The 21,254-nt window shown below is 38.9% G+C and overlaps 2 protein-coding genes across 3 annotated transcripts in view; one reads left to right on the plus strand and one right to left on the minus strand.

The window, feature by feature from the left end:
* TTC13 (tetratricopeptide repeat domain 13) overlaps positions 1-12,889 on the minus strand; it is a 31,865-nt gene extending 18,976 nt beyond the window's left edge. For both annotated transcript variants that reach the window (XM_015857927.2, XM_015857926.2), the window contains exons 1-10: positions 12,641-12,889; positions 10,916-11,010; positions 8,920-8,995; positions 7,129-7,199; positions 5,161-5,226; positions 3,654-3,746; positions 2,788-2,904; positions 2,120-2,230; positions 1,608-1,690; positions 849-990 (exon numbers count right to left, since the gene is read on the minus strand). In XM_015857927.2, the coding sequence (XP_015713413.1) occupies positions 849-990; positions 1,608-1,690; positions 2,120-2,230; positions 2,788-2,904; positions 3,654-3,746; positions 5,161-5,226; positions 7,129-7,199; positions 8,920-8,995; positions 10,916-11,010; positions 12,641-12,866 (1,080 nt within the window). In that variant the 5' untranslated portion in view covers positions 12,867-12,889. The remainder of the gene's footprint in view (positions 1-848; positions 991-1,607; positions 1,691-2,119; positions 2,231-2,787; positions 2,905-3,653; positions 3,747-5,160; positions 5,227-7,128; positions 7,200-8,919; positions 8,996-10,915; positions 11,011-12,640) is intronic.
* Positions 12,890-13,007: 118 nt separating this feature from the next.
* ARV1 (ARV1 homolog, fatty acid homeostasis modulator) lies at positions 13,008-19,723 on the plus strand. Its single transcript, XM_015857949.1, has 5 exons — positions 13,008-13,187; positions 13,941-14,060; positions 14,587-14,740; positions 15,345-15,569; positions 16,021-19,723. The coding sequence occupies exons 1-5, from the start codon at positions 13,023-13,025 to the stop codon at positions 16,125-16,127; spliced, it is 771 nt and encodes a 256-aa protein (XP_015713435.1). The 5' UTR covers positions 13,008-13,022; the 3' UTR covers positions 16,128-19,723.
* Positions 19,724-21,254: the final 1,531 nt, after the last annotated feature.

The following is a 21,254-nucleotide window of genomic DNA, read 5'->3' on the forward strand; positions in this document are numbered from 1 at the left end:
TCATTCACCTAGGGAAAAAGCCCCATATTTCTGATGACAACAGTGATGGGATATTTTTGAATAGTTCAACATTTTTGCCATGTTATTTCTTCAATCAGTATCTTCCCTAGTTCATGCATTAGAGCACTTCACTACATTAGTCAAATATTTACTATATATTAAACTCAGAGCAAGTTTATATTTAAACACTGAGTATTACCCTTTTGCCGACAGTTACATCTCTTTAGAAAAGCATATTTGCATTAAAAGCTTAAACATCTTTTCAATTACACCAGTATCCAAAAATTGCCTTATAGAAGAGATACATATAACGGCTGACAAAGTGCTCCTCGGGATAAGCACAGCCAGCTGTGTTCCGGGCTGCATTAAAAAAGGGGTGGCCAGCAGGGTGAGGGAGGTGATTGTCCCCCTCTACTCAGTTCTTGTGAGGCCCCATCTGGAGTACCAAGTCCAGGCCTGGGGCCCCCAGCACAGGAAGGATGTGGAGCTCTTGGAGCAGGTCCAGAGGAGGGCCACTAAGATGATCAGAGGGCTGGAGCACCTCTCCTACGAGGAAAGGTTGAGGGAACTGGGCTTGTTTAGCTCAGACAAGAGAAGGCTCCGGGGAGACCTCACTATGGCCTTCCAGTACTTGAAAGGAGCATATATAAACAGGAGGGGGAACAGCTGCTCATAAGGGTGGACAACGACAGGACAAGTGAAAATAGTTTTAAACTGAGACAGGGGAGGTTTAGGTCTAACCTAAATTAGGAGAAAATTAGATTAGGAGAAAGTAAAACACTTCTTATTTGCTACTCCTTGTTAAAACTTTTAAAAAATGTATTAACTTAGGGTCTTCCACTGCATACCTTAAAATTCTTCAGTGCTTCATCTAAGCTCCCGTGATGATAAAGCATCATTCCTTTCAGCTGTAATGTTTGAACATGATTTTGATTTAGCAACAAAGCCTTCTGAAAGCTCTCTGTAGCAGCATCGAAGTTTCCAAGTTCCCTATGGAATTCCACAAAGTATAAAGTGAGGAATACAGAAAGAAAAAACAAACAAACAAAAAATTGAGTTGCTTTCATGTGTCCGCAGGAGATATCATTAAACATTATCATGCAACATCACTGGAAAATTTCCTTAAGAAATGCAATAATTCTGCAACTGCTTTTTAGCGGCCAGAGCAAGGGGCCGAGGTGTGGAACAGGCCCCCCAGGGCAGTGGTCATGGCACTGAGCCTGCCAGCATTCAAGAAGCATCCAGACAGTGATCTCAGACATATGACCGACTTTTGGTTGGTCCTCTATAGAGCCAGGAGTTGGACTCAATGATTCTTATGGGTCCCTTCCAACTCGGGATATTCACTGATTCTACAACAAATGTAAAGCATTGCTTTCAGTGAAAAATGCATGTTCTGTATGCTGAAGGAAGCATACAGCCTGACAAAAAAGAACACACAATCACATTAAAATTACAAAGCAAACCTAGAAATAATCAGTATTGAACACCTGACAAGCCACCAAATACACATACAGCTCTGTATGGATTTGTTACAAATGTATGGAATTTAGGAGTGAATTTTAAATTATTTTATAGAAAAAGAACTTATTTCTCACTGTCATTACCTGTAGGCTTGTCCTAGACTTTTATAGGCATCTATGAAGTCTGCTTTCTGTTTCAGAGCTTCTTTGAAAGATTCAATGGCTTCCTGTAAAGACACCAACCCAATATCAGCAGTTTCCTTGATTGCCTTCTAGCCCATTCAAGGAATCATTTAGCATTATTTCCTCTTCATCCCTTTCTCCTTTACAAACCCCTAGGGAGTCTCCATTTCATGGAAAAAAATAAATGGGATAACATCATAGAGATCTTAGGGATTCCAAATATGAACATCTCTGAAAGCACCACATAAACGTCATCAATTATGTGTTTTATATTCATCCATATCCAGCAAGATCAGCAATACTTACACGTCATATCATAGAGCATTATATTGTTAGCAATGGGATCAAAAGCAACAGCATTTTCATTCAGCTTGTACTCTTATGCCTTAAAAAAAATCTTTATGTGAGAAAAATATAAAAGCATATCAACACCTAGCTTATTCTGTATAAATTATTATTTAATATTACTTTACCTTCAAAAGCCCTCTGTGAAAAAACGTTAAGCCTTTATAAAGCATAGCTATAGGCTGATTTTTGTTCAGTTCCAGTGAGTGCTGAAAATCTTCATGGGCCGTTGCATAATCCTACAATAAAGCACATTTCAGGTAACAGAGGAAAAATGCAAATAAAGAGAGATACAAATTTGTATCTTCATGAAATCAATGTGTAAATCAAATAGCATATCTCCAACGTGTAAGACAACTGGCAAACAACAAAACAGGGTATTAGAATTTTTGTATTAATTTACTTATTAAGATATACAGCAGTTACTGCATTGGCTATATCTTTTTTCCTTTTGAGACTGATATCTAAAATACTGCCTAAACATAGCAGTAGGTTGTAAGTCAAAATTATACCTAGATCCAATTCTTCAAATGAACAAAATAATTAGAGATGTGCAGTTGAAGTAAACCATACACCTGCCCTCAGCATTAAATAGAAAAGCAAATGAAATCACTGAATAATACCTCTGAACTGCTGGCAAGTTAAAAAAAAAATCAGGACTTTTGTTGCTTTTTTTTCATTTAAATACCAAAGATGCTTGCAAACAACAGTAACAACTGGTACTAAAAGCAAAACAGGACAGCAACAGAAACACCCACACAACCAAAACCAAACAGGATCCCCCAAATCTACTAACCTCAGATATGAAGTACAGGGTACCTCTGTGTCGGTAGAGCCGTGCAGATGGTTGTAACTGAATCGCTTTGGTGAGATCAGATAATGCTTCACTGATTCGTCCCAGTGGGGACAGTATCTAAGACGCAAATAAATATATATGTTTCACTGCAATTTTTTTTTTTTTAATTTATTTATTTTAACTCTTATAAATGAAATGGAAAATCTGAAAGCATTTTCCCCCGGAATACAACTGTACTTCACCACCATCATCACCATTTGCAGAAATGTAGTGCTTCAAATAAAAATAAGTCAAAGAAAAATATTCTATTTCAAAGAATTCCAACATAATCAACTGGAAAAGTAATTAAGATGTTCTCATAATCCTTTTCAATAAGGGCAAAACATTCCACCCTACCAAAGGTTGTTCCCTTTCCATTTAAACAAACATCTTTTATATAAATGTTACTATGAAATGTACTAGAAACAATTAAAAACACGATAATTATGACTTAGTATTTCATATCATGACACTTAGTATTGATATGCATTATTTTGAGTTAAGCATACTCCTGAGTTAGATATCTTAACTTCCTGAAATCCATTTTCAATAGCTTAACTGGCTGAACAAAAACTATTTGCACCTCTGAATGACATTTTATTTATATTTATAAACAGAAAACCAAAGCATTTGATTAAAACTTTGTTCTTTATAAAGGTGGATATTTTCCCACCCTGTACTAACAATAAGCTGCAACATGCAGTGCTATTCCATTAGCTAACGTAATGTCATGTTTAAATTTAAAAGTAAACATGCCAAAATCACAATGAAAATGCTATGTAACAGCAATGTCTTCCAAAAGCATAAAAAGAGAAAAAAATGCTCACTTCTGCTCGCTGTTCAAATACTTCAGGATGATCCGGTTCTAGACTAATTACCCTACTAAGCTCAAAAAGAGCGAGTTCAGCATTTTTCATATCCTGAAATGAGAGAAAAACAAGGTAAACAACTTTGCATACTTAGAGTAGTACACACTGAAGACCAAATTCAAACTAATTTGGTAATGATGCCTTACACACCTTTGCTAACAATACAAAGATGCAGTACACCACAAATAACTGGAAAAACTCCTACATGTTAACAGAAACAAACTCTGCTTGTACATTTCAACTTTGTGTTGCCCTTCTAGTAGTTTATTTATGTAACTGAATCAACTTGGTGTTTACAGGTGCATAGTTATCCTTCTTTGGAGGAAAGGTGGATCAAGCTCTCACATGAAATCACAACAGTATTTTCATGAGTACCATCAATAACTTAATGGTAGGAGTGCCAGCAAATAGATTGATGGTCAATATCTAGTCTAAGTTTTTATATTTCCCTCAGTAGACTGTAGGATGGGAGATGCTACTTCACTTACACGATAAATTAATAAATAAAGGTTATAAAGCAAGTTCTGAATTTCATTTACATTTTAAGGCAAAGAAGCTTCCAAGGTGCTAATTATCACCTTCTTGTAACTCAACAGTATTGTTCAGAGAAGCCATCTTTTATAAAGGGAAACTGTCTAAACATCCAATATAACTCAGCAAACCACAGCAGTGTTAAAAAATGCAAAACTGAGAGATATCCCACCAGCAACTGAAAAGAATTAAAGATCCTGCATGAAGTAAACTTTCAAGAACTTATTCAACTCTTCCTCCCTCTAGAACATCCAGAAACTACTCAATCACAAATTAATAGGCTACAGAAACGCAAGTTAATTTAAAACTTACTTTTGCTCAAGACATTTTTGAGCAGCTCTAAATAATTTTATTTCAAATCTTTTTTAACAAATTAAGAGAAATACAGATTTCATAAAGCGTGGCAACCAAGAAGCAATATAAAGCCTCCTGGACTGCAAGAGCTGATGATTGTTCCACATTGCAGTAAAACATCTTCATTTCTAAATACTGACAAGATACGAAACTAAATTCAGTTGGAGTTCAAAGAACCATCTCTTAGAAGATTCTGCCTGTTACCTTCTTAGTTAATGCCTCCCAGTGGATGTGGCTTCCAGCCCTCAGCCTTACTACTCACCACTCACAACCAGATGTATATTCTCCTTTGGCACTCTTGCTTCATATGTTGCTTTATTTCCACACTTATATAAAGGCAACATACCCATGGGCCAAGTAGTACAGCCCATAGAATCAAGGATTCTATGAGAAGAGATCACTATGTTACAGAGTACTAACCAAGAGAAGGAGGTGGAACACTTCAGCACCACTACAGCAAGACAGCACAAAACAATTCAGTACATTCCTATCAAACTAGCTCCTCCTCCTCCAACAGGCCTTCTTATAGTTCAGATTCAAATAATTCATTAAATCTTACTTTAAATAATTATCTACTTACATGGAGTCCTTTTTTTCCATATGCTATCCCTCGTCCATAAATTGCACTAACCAGCTCTGGTTCTTCCTGTTAGATTGAAAACAAGCACTACAGTCAGTTAAAAAATAAGCATTTCTCTTCAGAGCACGTTTAACTCCTGTAAACATTAACTAGTAAGCAATAAACAATCACTGTTGCCAGGCAAAGATACTAAGTTGATTGTATTACAACCTGTACCTTTATGTGCTCACAACTTCCTATTTAATTTACTGGAAATATTGAGGAATTTATTTGTCAGGAAAACAAGCTAAACATCTCAATTAATCTGATGAAAAAGAAGAGATTTCACATGAGAAATAATGCTTTTTACAGAGTGTTTTTTTTACATCAGTTTATAGCAAAAGCACTCGATAACAAGATACAGAAGAGATACATACTTTCATATTCCTTTCTTCTAGTCGCATTTACGATTTAGTTTTATAACACAAAAATAAATGAGTTTAGATTCTACTAGATTCTAGCAGGGAAAAATCTTGTCCAATAATATTTAATCCAGTCATGGTTTCCCATTCAAATATGAAGAACAACAATTGCAAGAAGGCTTTCTGGGCACAATTACACCTATACTGCCATTTTTTCCCTAAAAGTCAGTCAGGAATCACCTACCATAACCACAAACAGGTACACAGCCATGCTACAGCAGTCTGCAGAATAGACCTGGTCTCATTTACCTGGGACAACTGCCAGGGAGCAAATTACTTCATTGACTAAACAACAGATAAGTGATACAACCAGTGCTGACAGTTTGCCAGACTTCAGCTGATTCCAAGTGTACAACTGCCAGTGTCAGCTTCAGGCAACTTTTCTACTTTTAATACAGTGACTAAACATGACTGTTTCGTTCTGTTAAGAATTCTAATACTTGCTTTATGTTTAAAATTATGGAAGACAAGAGCAACCAGTTTACATTCTCTGAGGCATCCAATCCATGACTTCAACCAAAACGTGTGCCTTACAAATCTACTCTATAATACATACATTTTTCATAGCAACTTTCTAGAGTTACTGTATCTTGCTTATCTTGACTCTTTTCCTCCTTCCTCATCAGAATTATAAAGTAGGAGGTGCTCTATAATTCCAGGATTTTAGAAGCACAATTTGTCATTAGAAATATAAGTAAATAAAATCATTCCTTATATCAGAAACAAACCAATGACAGACCTCTATATATCTGAGAAAAACAAAAAACTGCTCCAAACCTTTTTTGTCCTCTAATAAGCTTCCTACAATTACTTTGTTGAATTGCTACACTTCTGCTCAATTTAAGCATGAGCCATATGTGATTTGAATTGAAATACACAATACTATTTGTGCACTACCATCAGTTTAGAACAAAAACCAGGCACATGCTTCTAGTAGCCACAGATTCTTAGCCATGCAAATACAGCAGTTCAAAATCAGCTTTAGGTGCTGGGCTTTTGTTATTTGTTTGTTTTCTTATGTGGCTACTTAGACTCATAGAAGATTCAGAATATCACTGAGAACATAACAGGATATTTGACACTAGCAATAAATGATCTCATTTAGTTTTCTCCTTATGTTACTAGTAACAACTGCAGCCCACCTCCTCCCACACACATTCACACACACAGAAATTAAAAAGATCGCTGTCAACATCCTAAGACAGAAACTAAAGGAACTTCAATTTTGCACGTGTCAGTTTCTGAAGGTGCCCTTTCTTCAAAAAGTCATAAAAACAGTATTCCTACAGGTGAGAAAAATAACCCCCCAAAGAGACACTGAACCGCCTCACTTTAAAAGCCTGTTTCTTTTTGGATGCAAAATAAATAAATAAATAAATGAATGAATGAATAAAAAAAAATAACAGAGCAATTGCTCTCACTTTAAGAACTTTAATTCTACACCTGTTGTGGTAAAAGCCATAAGTTGTAGTTATATATACTTAAGGAGTTCAAAAAGAAAGCTTACCTGCAGCATTGTTGAAAACTGTCGTATGGCTTCATCATACAAGCCGTTGCCAATCAACACGTAAGCGATTGCTAAAAAGAAGATACAAGTGATAAACATTGTATAAAGAAGATAAACATCAAAAAACAGTTGTTTTTAAAATATATTAAATACATCCAAACTGTGAGATGTATTAGTTCTTATATTGCACCGAAGAGGTAGACAGCCAAGGGTTTTCTAAACCATCATTAAAAATTGTTTTCTTTAACCATTACCTGCCATTTGTTAATTATTCAATTTGGATTACATTCATCAGAGTTGTTTTGGAGTTCTGTGTTTGCTTTATACCTCTCCTTTTTACAAGCTGTACGGAAAGAGTTCACGTTAGCTTCTGAAGTACTTGGCCATAGAAAAGACACCACGATTCCCATTGATGGCCCTAGATGACCCCTCAAGTTGTGACCTTTTTTGACACCTCCATTAGAAAACATTTGATTTTACTCATTTGCAAGTTTTGCTCAACTTTACTAGCTCACAATTTTTTCCTTCACAAGAATTATATAGAAAAACTGAAGCAATTCTGTTGTTTTTATGCTGAGATTGAAAAGCACAATCTTTACCCATTTTAAGATATGAAAGGTTTAAAGTTCTTGCATCCTTCCTTTAGAGCAGAATCCAAGTATTCAACAAAGAAACAGACAACTACTTTTAAAAACATGTTCTGTGGAGACCATCAAGGAGAGACTGGATCAGGCCCTGGGCAACCTGATTGAGCTGTGTATGCCCCCATTCATTGCTGGGGTGTTGAACCGGATGACCTTTAAAGGTCCCTTCCAACTCTAAGGATTCCATGATTCTAGAAGGACCCAGGCTCCTCAAGCTATGACAAACTTGACATAAATGGGCAGGTAGGTGCCAGCCTACAGGCCATACACAGAAATTGGGTCCTTCTGGCACAATCTCGAGAGTCCACAGAGCAGATAATAAAGACATCATTTTTTTCCTGCTGGATGGTAGTTCAGTATACCCTGAATGATTCTATGAGTATAGTCAGGTTTGCCAGATAAATGAAAAAGAGATGTAGCCCTCAAGTTTTGCTGGGTAAATCCTTGAAAGCAGAAGCAAGATTAACAAAAATCTACTTAATTATTCTTGCTTTCTTAGATAAATTAAGAGTAAAGTCTCCCCTGGATGTTATACAAGATAGTCTGCTGTCTTCCTTAAAATACACTTTCAGTAATCTCCTTGCTCTCTCACAGTATCTCTGCTTCTGATGAGGATACACACTTTACACACTTGGAGAAACAGAGCAAGTCACTTCTTCCTCAAAGCTATTGAGAAAAGCATTCCTTGTTGATTTATTTAAATACCTCCATCTTCTGCAGCAAGTGCACTTTGAAAAAAAACATTAGCAAACAGAGGATTGCAAAAGGACAAAAACTGCTACTGTGCTGGCAGAAAGAATGTATGGATCTATGCTTGACAGAAACCACATCCCACTGATAAATTTCTCAGGATGCTCAAATAGTTTTAGACATCAGTAATGACAGAAAACGGGAAGTAAAATACATTTTACACTGTATAATAGGATTTAATCATGATTTTTTAACAACTTCATAAGCAGATGCAGTGAGGAATTCCAGTGATCATAACAAGAGGGATTCTTGGGAAGACACCAAAGAAAACTCTCTAGGCTTTTTAGGATCATTTTAAATTAATATATCATCTAGGAATGGTCAGCTTAGCTTCAAAACATTCAGTGCTAGCAATGAGCATGCAATTCACCTGCACAAACCATGTAAGACACCTTACCTAGTTCTTCATTTGTGTTGTCATTATCAGTAGCAAATGGAAATCTCTTCTGTTCTGCAAGTGACTTTGCTTGACTCTGTAAAACATCATGGTTTGTAGTGTTTAGCAAACAATGGTAAATAGTTTAACAGAAATTTAATAAAGAATGCTTTAAATCAAAACGTTAAGACCACTGTGACTAAGAACGAAAACAAATACTCTCCCAGTCTTCTGTAGGGAGAAAAACTGTTCTTCAGCAAGATTCTGCTGTCCTTTCTAACATAAGGCTAACCAAACGTTTCAGATGAAAGGACCTTATCACATTTCAGTGGCGGCTGCAATTTCTGCACCACAACCAAGATGAAGTTTTAGACGTTTAACACGTCCCACTATCAGAGCAGTACATGTTAAGAAAATTCAAAATCATTTAATAAAAGCCTTCAAAACTGTTCTAAGAAGAACAGAAAAATGAATTTCTCTCACTGTTCAGTTCTCATCTTTTGCTCCATGTAAACTGCACCTATGCATCTTCTGCTTCACAGAAGACAGTCTAACACTTCAAACTTCAGAGAATGTTATCATCTCAATTTCTGAGAAGACTGAACTTTGTCCTTCTCCCACTTTTTTGTTTTTTGGCTCCTTCACTCAAAAGAAATCCAATTACTTGTACCCATGACAGGTATTTCAATGACCTACGGGTGCAAAAGTAACCATCCTAAATCAAAAGGACACTTCCTGCCCTGTACACCCAATGAGAAGAAATCTTAGACCAACTCTTCAGAGTTTTAAACAATATTTTGGAGGGTACATAAGATCAGCAAAGCATTTTCTAAAAACTGTTTTTGTTGAAACAAGAGATGATGTGTGAGCTCAGATGTAACAGAGAGAATTAATACTCTACCCAGTACAATGGAATTGAATAGCCCTTCTGTCATTAATTAAAAGTAATTAAGTAGAACGGATGAATAAGCCAGGCTCTACAGATATACCAGTCTACATTGCACAAGTATTCACAAACCACAAACCTCCAAAAACAATCCTTTTGCATCATCATTTGTCCAAAGGTAATTTCCAGAAAGCATGCTTCAGAAAGTTATTTTTGGTCTTTAACTCCCCAGAATGTGAAGGCAATACACACTTCAACAAACTCTGAATACAGTCACAAGTTAGATATCCTGCAGCTCTACGTGCAAAAAACTACAAGTCATTCTGCCTTTGACAAGCGATTGAGAATTTATCACTGCATCAGCTTCAAATTAAATGCATTGCGGGGTGACCTCATTGCAGCCTTTCAATACCTGAAGGGAACCTACACCCAGGAGGGGAGTAAACTCTTCGAAAGGGCTGACAATAGCAGGACACGGGGAAATGGTTTTAAGTTAAAAGAGGGAAGATTTAGGTTGGATGTTAGGGTGAAGTTCTTCACTAGGAGAGTGGTTAGGCCCTGGAACAGGCTGCCCGGGGAGGTTGTGGATGCCCCGTCCTTGGAGGTGTTCAAGACCAGGTTGGACGTGGCCCTGGGCATCCTGATCTAGTAAAGGTGTATGTTTGGTGGCCCTGCCAGGCAAGGGGGGGTTGGAACTACATGATCCTTGAGGTCCCTTCCAACCCGGGTCATTCTGTGATTCTGTGTGTGATTCTGTATTCTTGATCTCTTAAAACAAACAAATAAAAACTACCCTCAAAAAATATTTTTTGAAACTAAGAAACTTACAACAAATTAACATACGTTTCATTGTCTTAGAAAGAACTGCTGGTACTCCTAGACTAGACAGATCTGACCAGCTTCAATTAATATAAACCACTGGGAGCCCTAGAGACTCATCATGGAGTACTATGAAGCCATTCTTTAATGACCAACTTTAGTAGGTTCATACTTGAGCTTTTGGGGACATACGCCTATTGATTAACACATTCTACTTACAGTTATTGGATTAATTCAAACTAGTCATGCAGTTCAAGTCAGTTCAACAGTCTATTTAAAATTGATTTATACATTACATTCTTGATAGCATACCAGAATTTTTTCTGTGTTGAGAGAAAGCACAGACTCACAAGACGAAGAGCTTCTTAAATCACAGTCTGACTCCTGGAAGTGTAAAAATGATGAATCTAGGGGAAAAGAGAGGTAGTTAATAACTGAAGGATTCAGACATGCTCCACTACCACATTTTCCTTACGTTCACTACTTCTGTTTATGCTACTGACTAAAAATAGATGGGGGGAAAAAGTTTAAAAAGTCAGGTAAGGAATAAAAGGGAAAGAAACTGGAAACAGGAGACGTATCCCCATTTGATATGGTGATGCTGATCTCTGGTCCAAGAAACTGAATCTCAAATCATCATTCCAATTCCATTCAAACCTAGAAATGATAGTTTCCAGAAAGAAAGGCTGCTGCTGGGAGGTTTCAGTTCTACCTCATTCTTAATGTCAGTCAGAACTCTCCTCTCTGGTGTCATAGGCAGCATCATCATTAATACATGAGTTGCACCATATCAGTGCTCTAAGTCAGTGACAGCCAGCAACCATCCATCAGGCCCGTTGAGCAAACTTGATTCTCAAGTCAAAATGAAAAGATGCAGATGTGGCTTACAACCTCCACAACTGTTTCCTATTACAAGGCATAGGGGGCAAGGACCCTTCAGCCCCTGTCCTTGTCTGCAGGTTAGGTACACTCACAGCTGTACAACACTGTCTGCTTGACAATGTAAAGCACAAACAGCAAAGAAAGTAGCCCAGATCTTGTGGTGGCTGAAAGAGAAACACTGTGAGACGACAAGGTTCTCGGCTTCTGGGAAAAGAGAACTAAAGCAAGGGTTGAAAGCTTAATGGGACTTTTAAACTGGCTGTTTGCTTAGCAGCAAGATTTAAGTAGCTGCGTACCAGCCCACTCCTTGCTAGCTGAGGGTTAGTGTGCTGGTTTTTAATTGCCAGCTATGTGACTAGCAGCAAATGCCAAAAGCAAAGGCAGGAGATGATGGAAGCAGAGCACCACAGATCGATCCCAGTTACTCTGAGCTCTCTCTTTAAAAGCATCCTCTACCAAACCAAACCCTAACCTTCCACACACATCGCCAGCAGAGCCAGTCACCTGTGCCTCACTAAGAAAGGCCATAAAGTGCTTTGCTATTTATTAACTCGTACCTAACGCTGACTTTATCTTAACATCGGGTGAAAGTCTTTTCGGGTCTGTGCTGAAGTGTGAGCGAACTGAGGTCAGCCGAGAAGCTTTAGCTACCTAACCTGGAGTTCCTGTAATGGAACTCTTGGCCCTGTATCACCGAATCACAGAATTATCAAGGTTGGAAAAGACCTAGAAGATCATCTAGTCCAAGCATTACCAATACTTCCCGGCTAAATCATGTTCCTCAACACAACATCCAAACGTTTCTTGAACACTCCCATGGTCGGTGACTCCACCACCTCCCTGGGCAGTGCATTCCAATGCCTGACTACTCTTTCCGAGAAGTAATACTTCCTAATGTCCAGCCTGAATCTCCCCTGGAGCAGCTTAAAACCATTCCCTCTAGTTCTATCACCGATTACACGAGAGAAGAGGCCAACCCCCAGCTCACTACAACCCCCCTTCAGGAAGCTATAGAGAGCAATAAGGTCTCCCCCGAGCCTCCTCTTCTCCGTGCTGTGTACATAGGCAGCCCAGACCCAGCAGGCCCCAACATCCCCCCGTGGCCGCAGTGCCGAGCGGAGCCCCGCGCTGACTGCCGGCCTCCTGCCGACTCACCGCACTCGGCCGAGTACTGCTCTGCCCACTCCCCCGCCGAGCCGCAGCCCCCCGCCAGGCCCTGTCGCTGCCGGTGCAGCTCCTGTTTGAGCAGGGACAGGGTCGGGTACTGCTCGGTCAGAGCCCCCGCCACCCGCACCAAGGCCAGGGCCAGCACCAACAGCGGCGCCCACAGCCGCCTCTCAGAGCACAGCCCGCCGGCAGCTGCCATCTTCGCGCGGCGCATGCGCACCGCTGCTACACCGCGCCCAGGGAGAGGAGCACCGCCCCGCGGGAGGAGATGGGGGGGAGCGGAGCGTCACCGCGCTGCCCCATGGGATATGTAGTCCTGCAGCCGAGCCCCCTCACTGCCGAGGGGCGGGAGAAAACATCAACTCCCGGCATGCACCGCGCTCCTTCTTCCGCCTCTGAATGGAAGTGCCGGCGGGTGAGCCGTGTTGTTGGTGTCATGGCGGAGCGTGGGGGTTATCGCTGTGTGGAGTGCAGCAGGGAAGCGGGGGAGCTGTACCGAGACTACCGGCACGGTGTGCTCCGCATCGCCGTCTGTGTGAGTCGGGAGGGAGCGGGGAACACAGGACACGGGGAAATGGTTTTAAGTTAAAAGAGGGAAGATTTAGGTTGGATGTTAGGGGGAAGTTCTTCACTAGGAGAGTGGTTGGGCCCTGGAACAGGCTGCCCAGGGAGGTTGTGGATGCCCCGTCCTTGGAGGTGTTCAAGACCAGGTTGGACGGGGCCCTGGGCAACCTGATCTAGTAAAGGTGTATGTTTGGTGGCCCTGCCAGGCAGGGGGGTTGGAACTACATGATCCTTGAGGTCCCTTCCAACCCGGGTCATTCAAAGGGCTGGAGCACCTCTCCTGTGAGGGAAGGTTGGGCTTGTTTAGCTTAGAGAAGGCTCTGGGGAGACCTCATTGCAGTCTTCCAGTACTTGAAGGGAGCATTTAAACAGGTGGGGGAACACTGGTTTATGAGGGTGCATAGTGACAGGACAAGGGGGAATGGTTTTAAACTGAGACACGGGAGGTTTAGGTTAGAGATTAGGAGGAAGTTTTTCACCCAGAGGGTGGTGACACACTGGAACAGGTTGCCCAAGGAGGTTGTGGATGCCCCATCCCTGGAGGCATTCAAGGCCAGGCTGGATGTGGCTCTGGGCAGACTGGTCTGGTGGTTGGCGACCCTGCACATGGCAGGGGTTGAAATTAGATGGTTGTTATGGTCCTTTTCAACCCAGGCCATTCTATGATTCTATGATGACTCTTGCTTTCTTTTCTTATTAATTCTTCTTGTTTTGTGACTTTCAGAAATCATGCCAGAAACCCGTGGATAAATACATTGAGTATGATCCTGTTATCATCTTGATTAATGCTATTTTATGTAAAGCACAAGCATACAGACACATTCTTTTCAATACAAAGATAAATGTAAGTTGCTATGCCCCTACTGTGTGAATTTTTAGGTTAAAGGTAATACTTGGGTTTGATGCATTAGTTGGAATAGGTGTGAAATTCGGAGTCTATTCCCTTCTGCAGATACTAGCAAGTTTTGTTCTCAGATTAAGGGTCCAGTGTTGTGAATAGAAGACACAAAGTCTTAAAGGACAGTTCTATTAGCATGGTTTTGTTTTTAAATCCCTAATTGAAACAGCTTTCTCAGTTTAAAAAAATAAAGTAGAAAACAGGCCTTATGAACTACGGTTATGTACTTTCTTCCATGCAGTTTTCTGCTATATATATTTCAGTTATATCCTCTAATTTTCCTATCTTGTTAATTGATGTTTAAAAGATTATTTGCTAAACTAGTGATGCATAATGAATAATTTGTTTGTATTTCTAAACAGATAATAAAATCCTCCTGAGGCTGTTTCTTTAGAGATATAGGGGTGTATTTGAAATACTTATTTAATATTGGTGCTTTAATGTATGTTTTTATTATTCTTTCATTTTGCAGTTTCATGGGAAGCTCTACATATTTTGTTTGCTCTGTGAAGCTTATCTCAGGTGGCTGCAACTCCAGGATTCCAGCCAAAGTACGGATCCTGATGACTTAATCAGATACGCCAAGGAATGGGATTTCTATAGAATGTTTGGTATAGCTTCTTTAGGTAAGAACAATCATTATTTCATGTAACTATCAAATGTTGGAGGCAGGGTGAGTTTTTGTTTTATTTTGGTTAAGGCTTTTATTCTCTCTTTTTTTTCCCCAGGTGATATTCTTTAAATCAAGCATGCAGACAAAAATAAATATTTCCCTTAGACACTGAAAATTTAACTGTTTATTTGTTAATGTTGCTATAGTGGGTTTTCATTACGTGTCAGCAAAAATGTTGGAACTTTTTTTTCAGTAGTAATTCAGTTATTACTGCTGTCACAAGAGTGCTCTGATGTCTGTTTAAGTTCCAGTGTTATACAGGGAGATGATAGCAAGAATACATCCATGATATTTTCCCCTTAGTATTCCTCCTTATGTTGCATGAAGGAGTTCGTTGCTGGTGACCTTTTCAGAAGGGAAATGCACTGATGACTCTGCTTTACTGGCTCACAGACAATTAGAAATAGGAGATGCAAATCATGTTTGTGTTTGCATGTATCTTTTAAATAGCAGTAGCCCCGGTGCATTTGAGATCTGCCATTTCACTATAAGGTATCAAAAATTACTTGATTTTGGTGCTTCATTTTCTCTTTTCAATTTCTGTTATTGTCTCTTAGAACAAACTTCATTTTTGGTTGGCATCTTTATTGCCTTGTGGTGGAGGAGACCCAAGATGTTAAAAACAAAGTCTGACTTCATTTTACTTCTCAAGGCACTGCTGTTGTCCAGCTATGGAAAGCTTTTGCTAATTCCAGCTGTTATTTGGGAACATGACTACACACCTTTGTGCCTCGTGTTTATAAAAGTATTTGTTTTGATATCAAACTCTCAGGCAATTAGAGGTACGTTCTTGCTTTGTTACTGTATTATTTGTGTAGAATGTGTGAGAAAATGCAGCTGCTAGATCAGTCATTTCTCCTGTTACATTTTTTAATCAATATGAGATGTGTGATTGAAAAAGCTCTAGCCTAAAATGATGATATTTATATTTCATATAAAGTGAACTAAAAGAAAAAACAACTTACCATCATTTCTTTCTATATGCTGTATTAAAGCCATCGGATCCATCAGTTGTAGTTTGAGAGACTTCAGTGTGGATCATCAAAACACAGAATAGAATTATTTGCGTGTCTGGAAGATGAATGTCTCGTGTTAATTTTATGCATGGCTTTGGGAAGCAGTTGTTAACAGATCTGTTTGATTTCATAGGCATACAGATTAGTATGAATTCTCACATTGTTTCTGTGATCTTAGATGGAAATCCATGGACTTGTTTTTTGTTTTCTTTTGCAGTTACGTTGAACTTGAACCGAATGTTCCCTTGGTTGGCTATTTTCTTTGGATTCATTTTGGAAAATGGTGTGGTCTGTTTGGTCCAGAAAATGGGATGGGATGTTTGAAATGTCAGCTCAGACCTAAAGAAATATGAACAGGATGATGATCATTTTCAAATGAAGAGGGTCATAGAATATCCTGAGTTGGAAGGGGCCCACAGTCCAATTCCTGGCTCCACACAGCACTACCCAAAATTCAAACCTTATGTCTGAGAGTGCTGTCCAAATGCTTCTTGAATTCTGGCAGCCTGGGGTCATGACCACTGCCCTGGAGAGACTTCCAGTGCTTGACTTACCCTCTGTTGAAGAACCACACAGTTCCATGCTGCTCCCTCAGGTCCTGTTGCTGTCTCCAGAGAGAAGAGATTAGCCTGCACCTCTGCTCCCCTTGTCTAAGCAAGATCTGTGCCAGCAGGCTCTGAAGACACTGTTTTTATAGTGATAATGAAGATGATCAGTAATAAAAATTTTAGTAGACAGTTTGAGTATGAGCTAAAGTGAGAAGAACTTGGAAGTTTGGCTGTTGAACGTGATGAGCAATGAAACTTCAGCCTTAGCTTATTTTTCTATAAAAAATATGAACATTTTCACTATCCTTATAGCTTTATAAATCTGGCTGTGTAAGTGACTGAAATAAAAAAGGTATGCTAGAAAAATGTTAGCGCTGTTAGCAATCACTGCATTTTGGCAGAAAGAGGGGGATAAATTGTTCCCTTAGAAGGAAGGAAAAGAATCAGTGGAAAAAATGTAAGAGCCAAAATTGATATTTTTACAAAAGCAGATTTCAGAGAAAAATGAACATGTGCAAACAGATTTTTTTAATAGAAAAGGCAAGTATTGCAGATTGAAAGTAGAATGGAAAAAATAAGTTCCATTCTTTGGATTGTTTATTATAAATGCTCCAGAATAATGAAATCTAGAGTAATCTCTAAGAAGTACAGTTGTAACTGGCTTAGAATTGGATGTGATTTTATAAAAAGTGAAATGTAAGTCGACTCAGCAATGAGCTTTTAACAAGGAGACACTTAAGAAAGTTCTTCACTTTTTTTCCTTCACAGGCGAGGAGAGGGATAGATGGCCCACCAAGGAAGGAGCTGGCAGAATTGATTTTCTCAAGGCAGTAGTTAGGACACTGACCTACTCTTCTACAGACCTGTTTTCATTGTGCTTCAGTCAGTGTTTAATTTTCCCACTTCAGATTTAGAAGGCTGTACTGTCTACAGGTACTATTTAGCTTCTTCATTTTTCTCAGGTACAGTCTCCTATCTACCTTTTGCAAAATGCATTAGTTAAAATTTTGCAACATCTTCCAAGTTAATTACAAACAGGTTTAGGGTAGGTCTAGATTACGATCACAGAAGACATCAGACATTAAAACTCTTGCAACTACGCGAGTGTTAAGTTACTCTGTTAGAAAAACAAAGGATTGCTAATTGTTTTTCAATAGATCAGAAGCCAACACCACGTATGTACCACTTGTTAAAATAGGCACCTTTCTGAGCTTGTGATATGGCCAGAGAAAGATAAAAAACAAACAAAAAAATCACCCAAGCCCTGAAAAATAAAGTGCAACCCCATTTAAATGCACAAAACAAGTCAACACCAAAACTGTTCCAGTAAGCACATAGTTGTGAGGGTGTATGAGGGATCCACCTTGCTGTAGCAACTTTGGCAACGTGGTATCTAGAACATGCTTTGCATAATTAGATTTGGAGAGGTACTCCTCCCCCATGACCTTTTTAAAAACAGTACATTGCTGATGGTGCTTTGAAGAGCTTGTCTTCCTACACTGGCAGACACATCACTGCAACACATGCTGCAGTTTGAGAAGGTGCAATGGGAAAGTGCAGGAAATATTTTATAAAAGCTTCATGGATACAAGTTTGGCCTGCTTTCATTTTCTTCCTTCACCTTCTGCCCATAGCGAAAGGGGGGATATGGTTCTGCTGCAGCAGAGAAGGCAACAAGAATATGCACTAGGAAAATGCTGGTGTCCACTGAGTCAAACCCTATTTGTTATTGTAACACTCATGCAATATTTTCCAGCTTTCTGTACATACAAGGAAAAGATATTACATGTAATGTAAATATTACCAGTTCAGAAGCAAAATATATAAATAAAATGTATATAAATTAGAAGGGAACAATCTTCTTAAGTTTATTCAGAATTAAAAAATAACTTATTTTGGGACGCTTTCTGAGTTTTATTTAGTAGACCTAAAATGGAAGTGAACACTTCCAAAGTGCTTCTATCTTCTGTCACACAGGCTGATAATGTCTCAGCTTTGCACTCTGCAATGCTGTCAGGAGCCACCATCATTCTTATGCAAGTTTGAGGAAGAAGGAAAAATTAATTGCTGCGCAGCTGTGGACAAAAGTAGGTGTTGTACATGCGTTTGGTCTTTCAGAGGCATCATTATCTAGTCATGCAGGGCATGCCTTGTGTGATTTTACGGCTACTAATGTACCAGAGCTAATGTGACAAGAGCATTAATACTCCGTGAATCTAGTAGGAACGTGAGGATTCTTTCCCCCTCATGTGTGCGTGTTGACCATTGACAGTGTGTGTTGAGGACTGTGTTTTTTATGCATTTGGGAAAGGGTCCCATATGGTGCTTCAGAGAAAACCTAGACTATTTTAAGGTCCTGTCTGCTTAAAACAGTCATGTACCTTTCACATTTATTCTTTTCTGTCTTTTGATCTCATCTTCCTTTCATTTATTTTTGCAATGGAATAGTCATCTGTGCTAGAAAATGTATTAGAGAAATAAATTGTTTTGCTCAGAGCCCAGTAGGTTATTGTGGCCTACAGGAGAAGGAAACAAGTCCAGAATTGTCAGATGGAGTGTACAAAACAAACAATGATGTTCTTTAGACCTGGGTTGTGCCAACGTTTAGTGATTATGCTGTGAACTTTAACTGAGTCCATAGGTCAAGTATTTAGAAATTACTCTATACGACAGTAGAGAACTGGAGTAAAAGTTAAATAGTTAAAAGGATGTAGATGGCAGGCAGAATTGAGAAGATCATTTAGAAAAAAAGGAGGGTTGGGTTTAATCTTAAGAAATGTTAATGCAAGAGAAGACTGAGCTATTATGGATGGAGTATAAAACAGTATGAGTATGTGATTAAGCAAACAAACATCATACTCCTCAATATTTCCAAGGATTTTTCAGAAACTCTGGAATGAATGGAGAATCAGCGCTGTTGCACAGCCCTTCTTGTTCACAGCAATAGTATGTGTTGCCTTAGGTCTCACTGGTGAAGAGTAGGCTACTACCCTTGTGACCTCATTCAAGCATAGACAAGTGAGTCCTGTCTTACACAACCAGCCCTATCTCCAGCGCACAAGCTGCCGTTTGTTATCCCAGTATTCATAAAACTGAAAGTAAGATATCCATCTGCACTGGAAAACTATTAGCAGCTGATTTCTGTTAAAACAAGAAAGCTATTGTTTTTTTTCAGGAACTTGCATTTTCCCGATCCAGTTCTCACCCAAGGAAGTAATAGTAAGCGCTGCAGTGCCATCTGGAGTTTAAGAGTAAAGCACTGTTGTTTCCAAAACTGGAAGGAACATAAAAGCACTGTTAGTACATAATCTTTCATTATTTTTCATTCTGTAATATCTCCAACCTTCTAAATAAAACTATTACTCATTTTCAGTTTGGAGAAATGATTAAATGAACTCGGTGATCAGCCCACAAATTAATTGTTTCCCTGCTTTGTAACAGAGTTAATTCACAGTTTCACCGGGAAAACTAGGAAACGCAATTTACTTTAGTATCACAGAATCACAGAATGACCCGGGTTGGAAGGGACCTCAAGGATCATGTAGTTCCAACCCCCCTGCCTGGGGGTTATTCTGTGTATAACTGTAGCTTCAATTCCTTTACATAATGTAAGAGTTTGAACTCATATAGTTTTTATATGTGCTGACTGTAAGTCCATATGACCCCCAAATTTTCTTATCATCTCTTAAGTAACTAATTTTTAGGGAAAAGAATTGTTCACAATATGCACAGCAATGCATGCCACATCTATGTATGTGAGCAGAGGAGTAGGGATATGAATTAAAGTCTGAATGCTTATAATGAATATGAGACTGACTACAGCTGTGACCTTGTGTTGCTTTATGTATGTACGTATCTCCGTCAAATGATTTCACCTCCATCATCACAGGATTTGGGGAAGGATTAATTTGTTGTTGTCTGCTTAAAAAGATGAAAAGCTTTCAGTCCTCACAGCTGCAGGTTTCTGGGAGTCAGTCAACACCATGAATGTCAGATATTCAAACAGACATGCCAGAAGCTATAGAATGCGAATATCAAAGTTGACACGTTCAAAGAATTCTCCTTTGTTATGTTAAAGGGGGCCTTAATTCTGAGCCTTGCTGACCAACAGTTGAATAGTGTACATGTTTGCAGACTTTTAGGGGTATATACCGCAAATCATTAATCCTTTATAAGAAAGTTTTTGTACCTGCCTGTGCCAAAATAAATCTGAAATTCAGTAAAATCAAAGGGGTGGGAGCTAACACATTAACTGATCTTACTTCCAGCTATCTGAAAGGAACATTTACTTGGCAGCTTGATTCTTTGAGGTGGAAAGGACAGGTATGTCTTGCATAAAAATTGTTTTTTGAAAATAAAATATTACTATTATTATTATTGTTTTTTTTAATTAATCTGGTAGCATTGTATACATTGAAAGAAGAAAGCAAAATGTTGATACAGCAACACTTCTACTCATCTTACATCCTTTTCTTATAACTATTAATTCACTCTGCTTGTAAGCATCCATAAAGGTTTTATAGCCATTTATAGCCATTTCCTGCCATAGATGCCTGTAGCCCATCTGATGCTGTCAGACATGCATCACTGTTGAACTTTGATCCTTTCTTTGGTCTCTCAGTTTGCTTCTAGTTTAAGGTTTGGTTCTAACCTTCAAAGCCATTGATGCGCCCTGTCTTGGCTACAGCAGAGATAGATAGCATCTTTTTCTCTCAATAGGACCACAGCATTCTTTTAATCAACAGAAATCAAAAGCCAACAGTAATGCTATAATAACTACCTAGGAAGAAGAGAACATCGACTGTATAAATAAATGACGTGTACCAGAATCAGGAAAAATGGCTTGGACTTTTCAGGTATAAGTATATACATCATTTTGAGCATAATGCTGATGAGCTCTTTC

Source organism: Coturnix japonica, chromosome 3, assembly GCF_001577835.2.
Source record: "Coturnix japonica isolate 7356 chromosome 3, Coturnix japonica 2.1, whole genome shotgun sequence".
Classification (NCBI taxonomy): Eukaryota; Metazoa; Chordata; class Aves; order Galliformes; family Phasianidae; genus Coturnix; species Coturnix japonica.

Bases quoted from the DNA above. Each gene is read 5' to 3' on its own strand.
- ARV1 (XM_015857949.1), top strand. From the start codon at position 13,023: ATGCACCGCGCTCCTTCTTCCGCCTCTGAATGGAAGTGCCGGCGGGTG. The intron at 14,741-15,344 runs GTAAGAACAATC...ATTGTCTCTTAG, and splicing joins GTTTGGTATAGCTTCTTTAG to AACAAACTTCATTTTTGGTT. The intron at 15,570-16,020 runs GTACGTTCTTGC...TTTCTTTTGCAG, and splicing joins AAACTCTCAGGCAATTAGAG to TTACGTTGAACTTGAACCGA.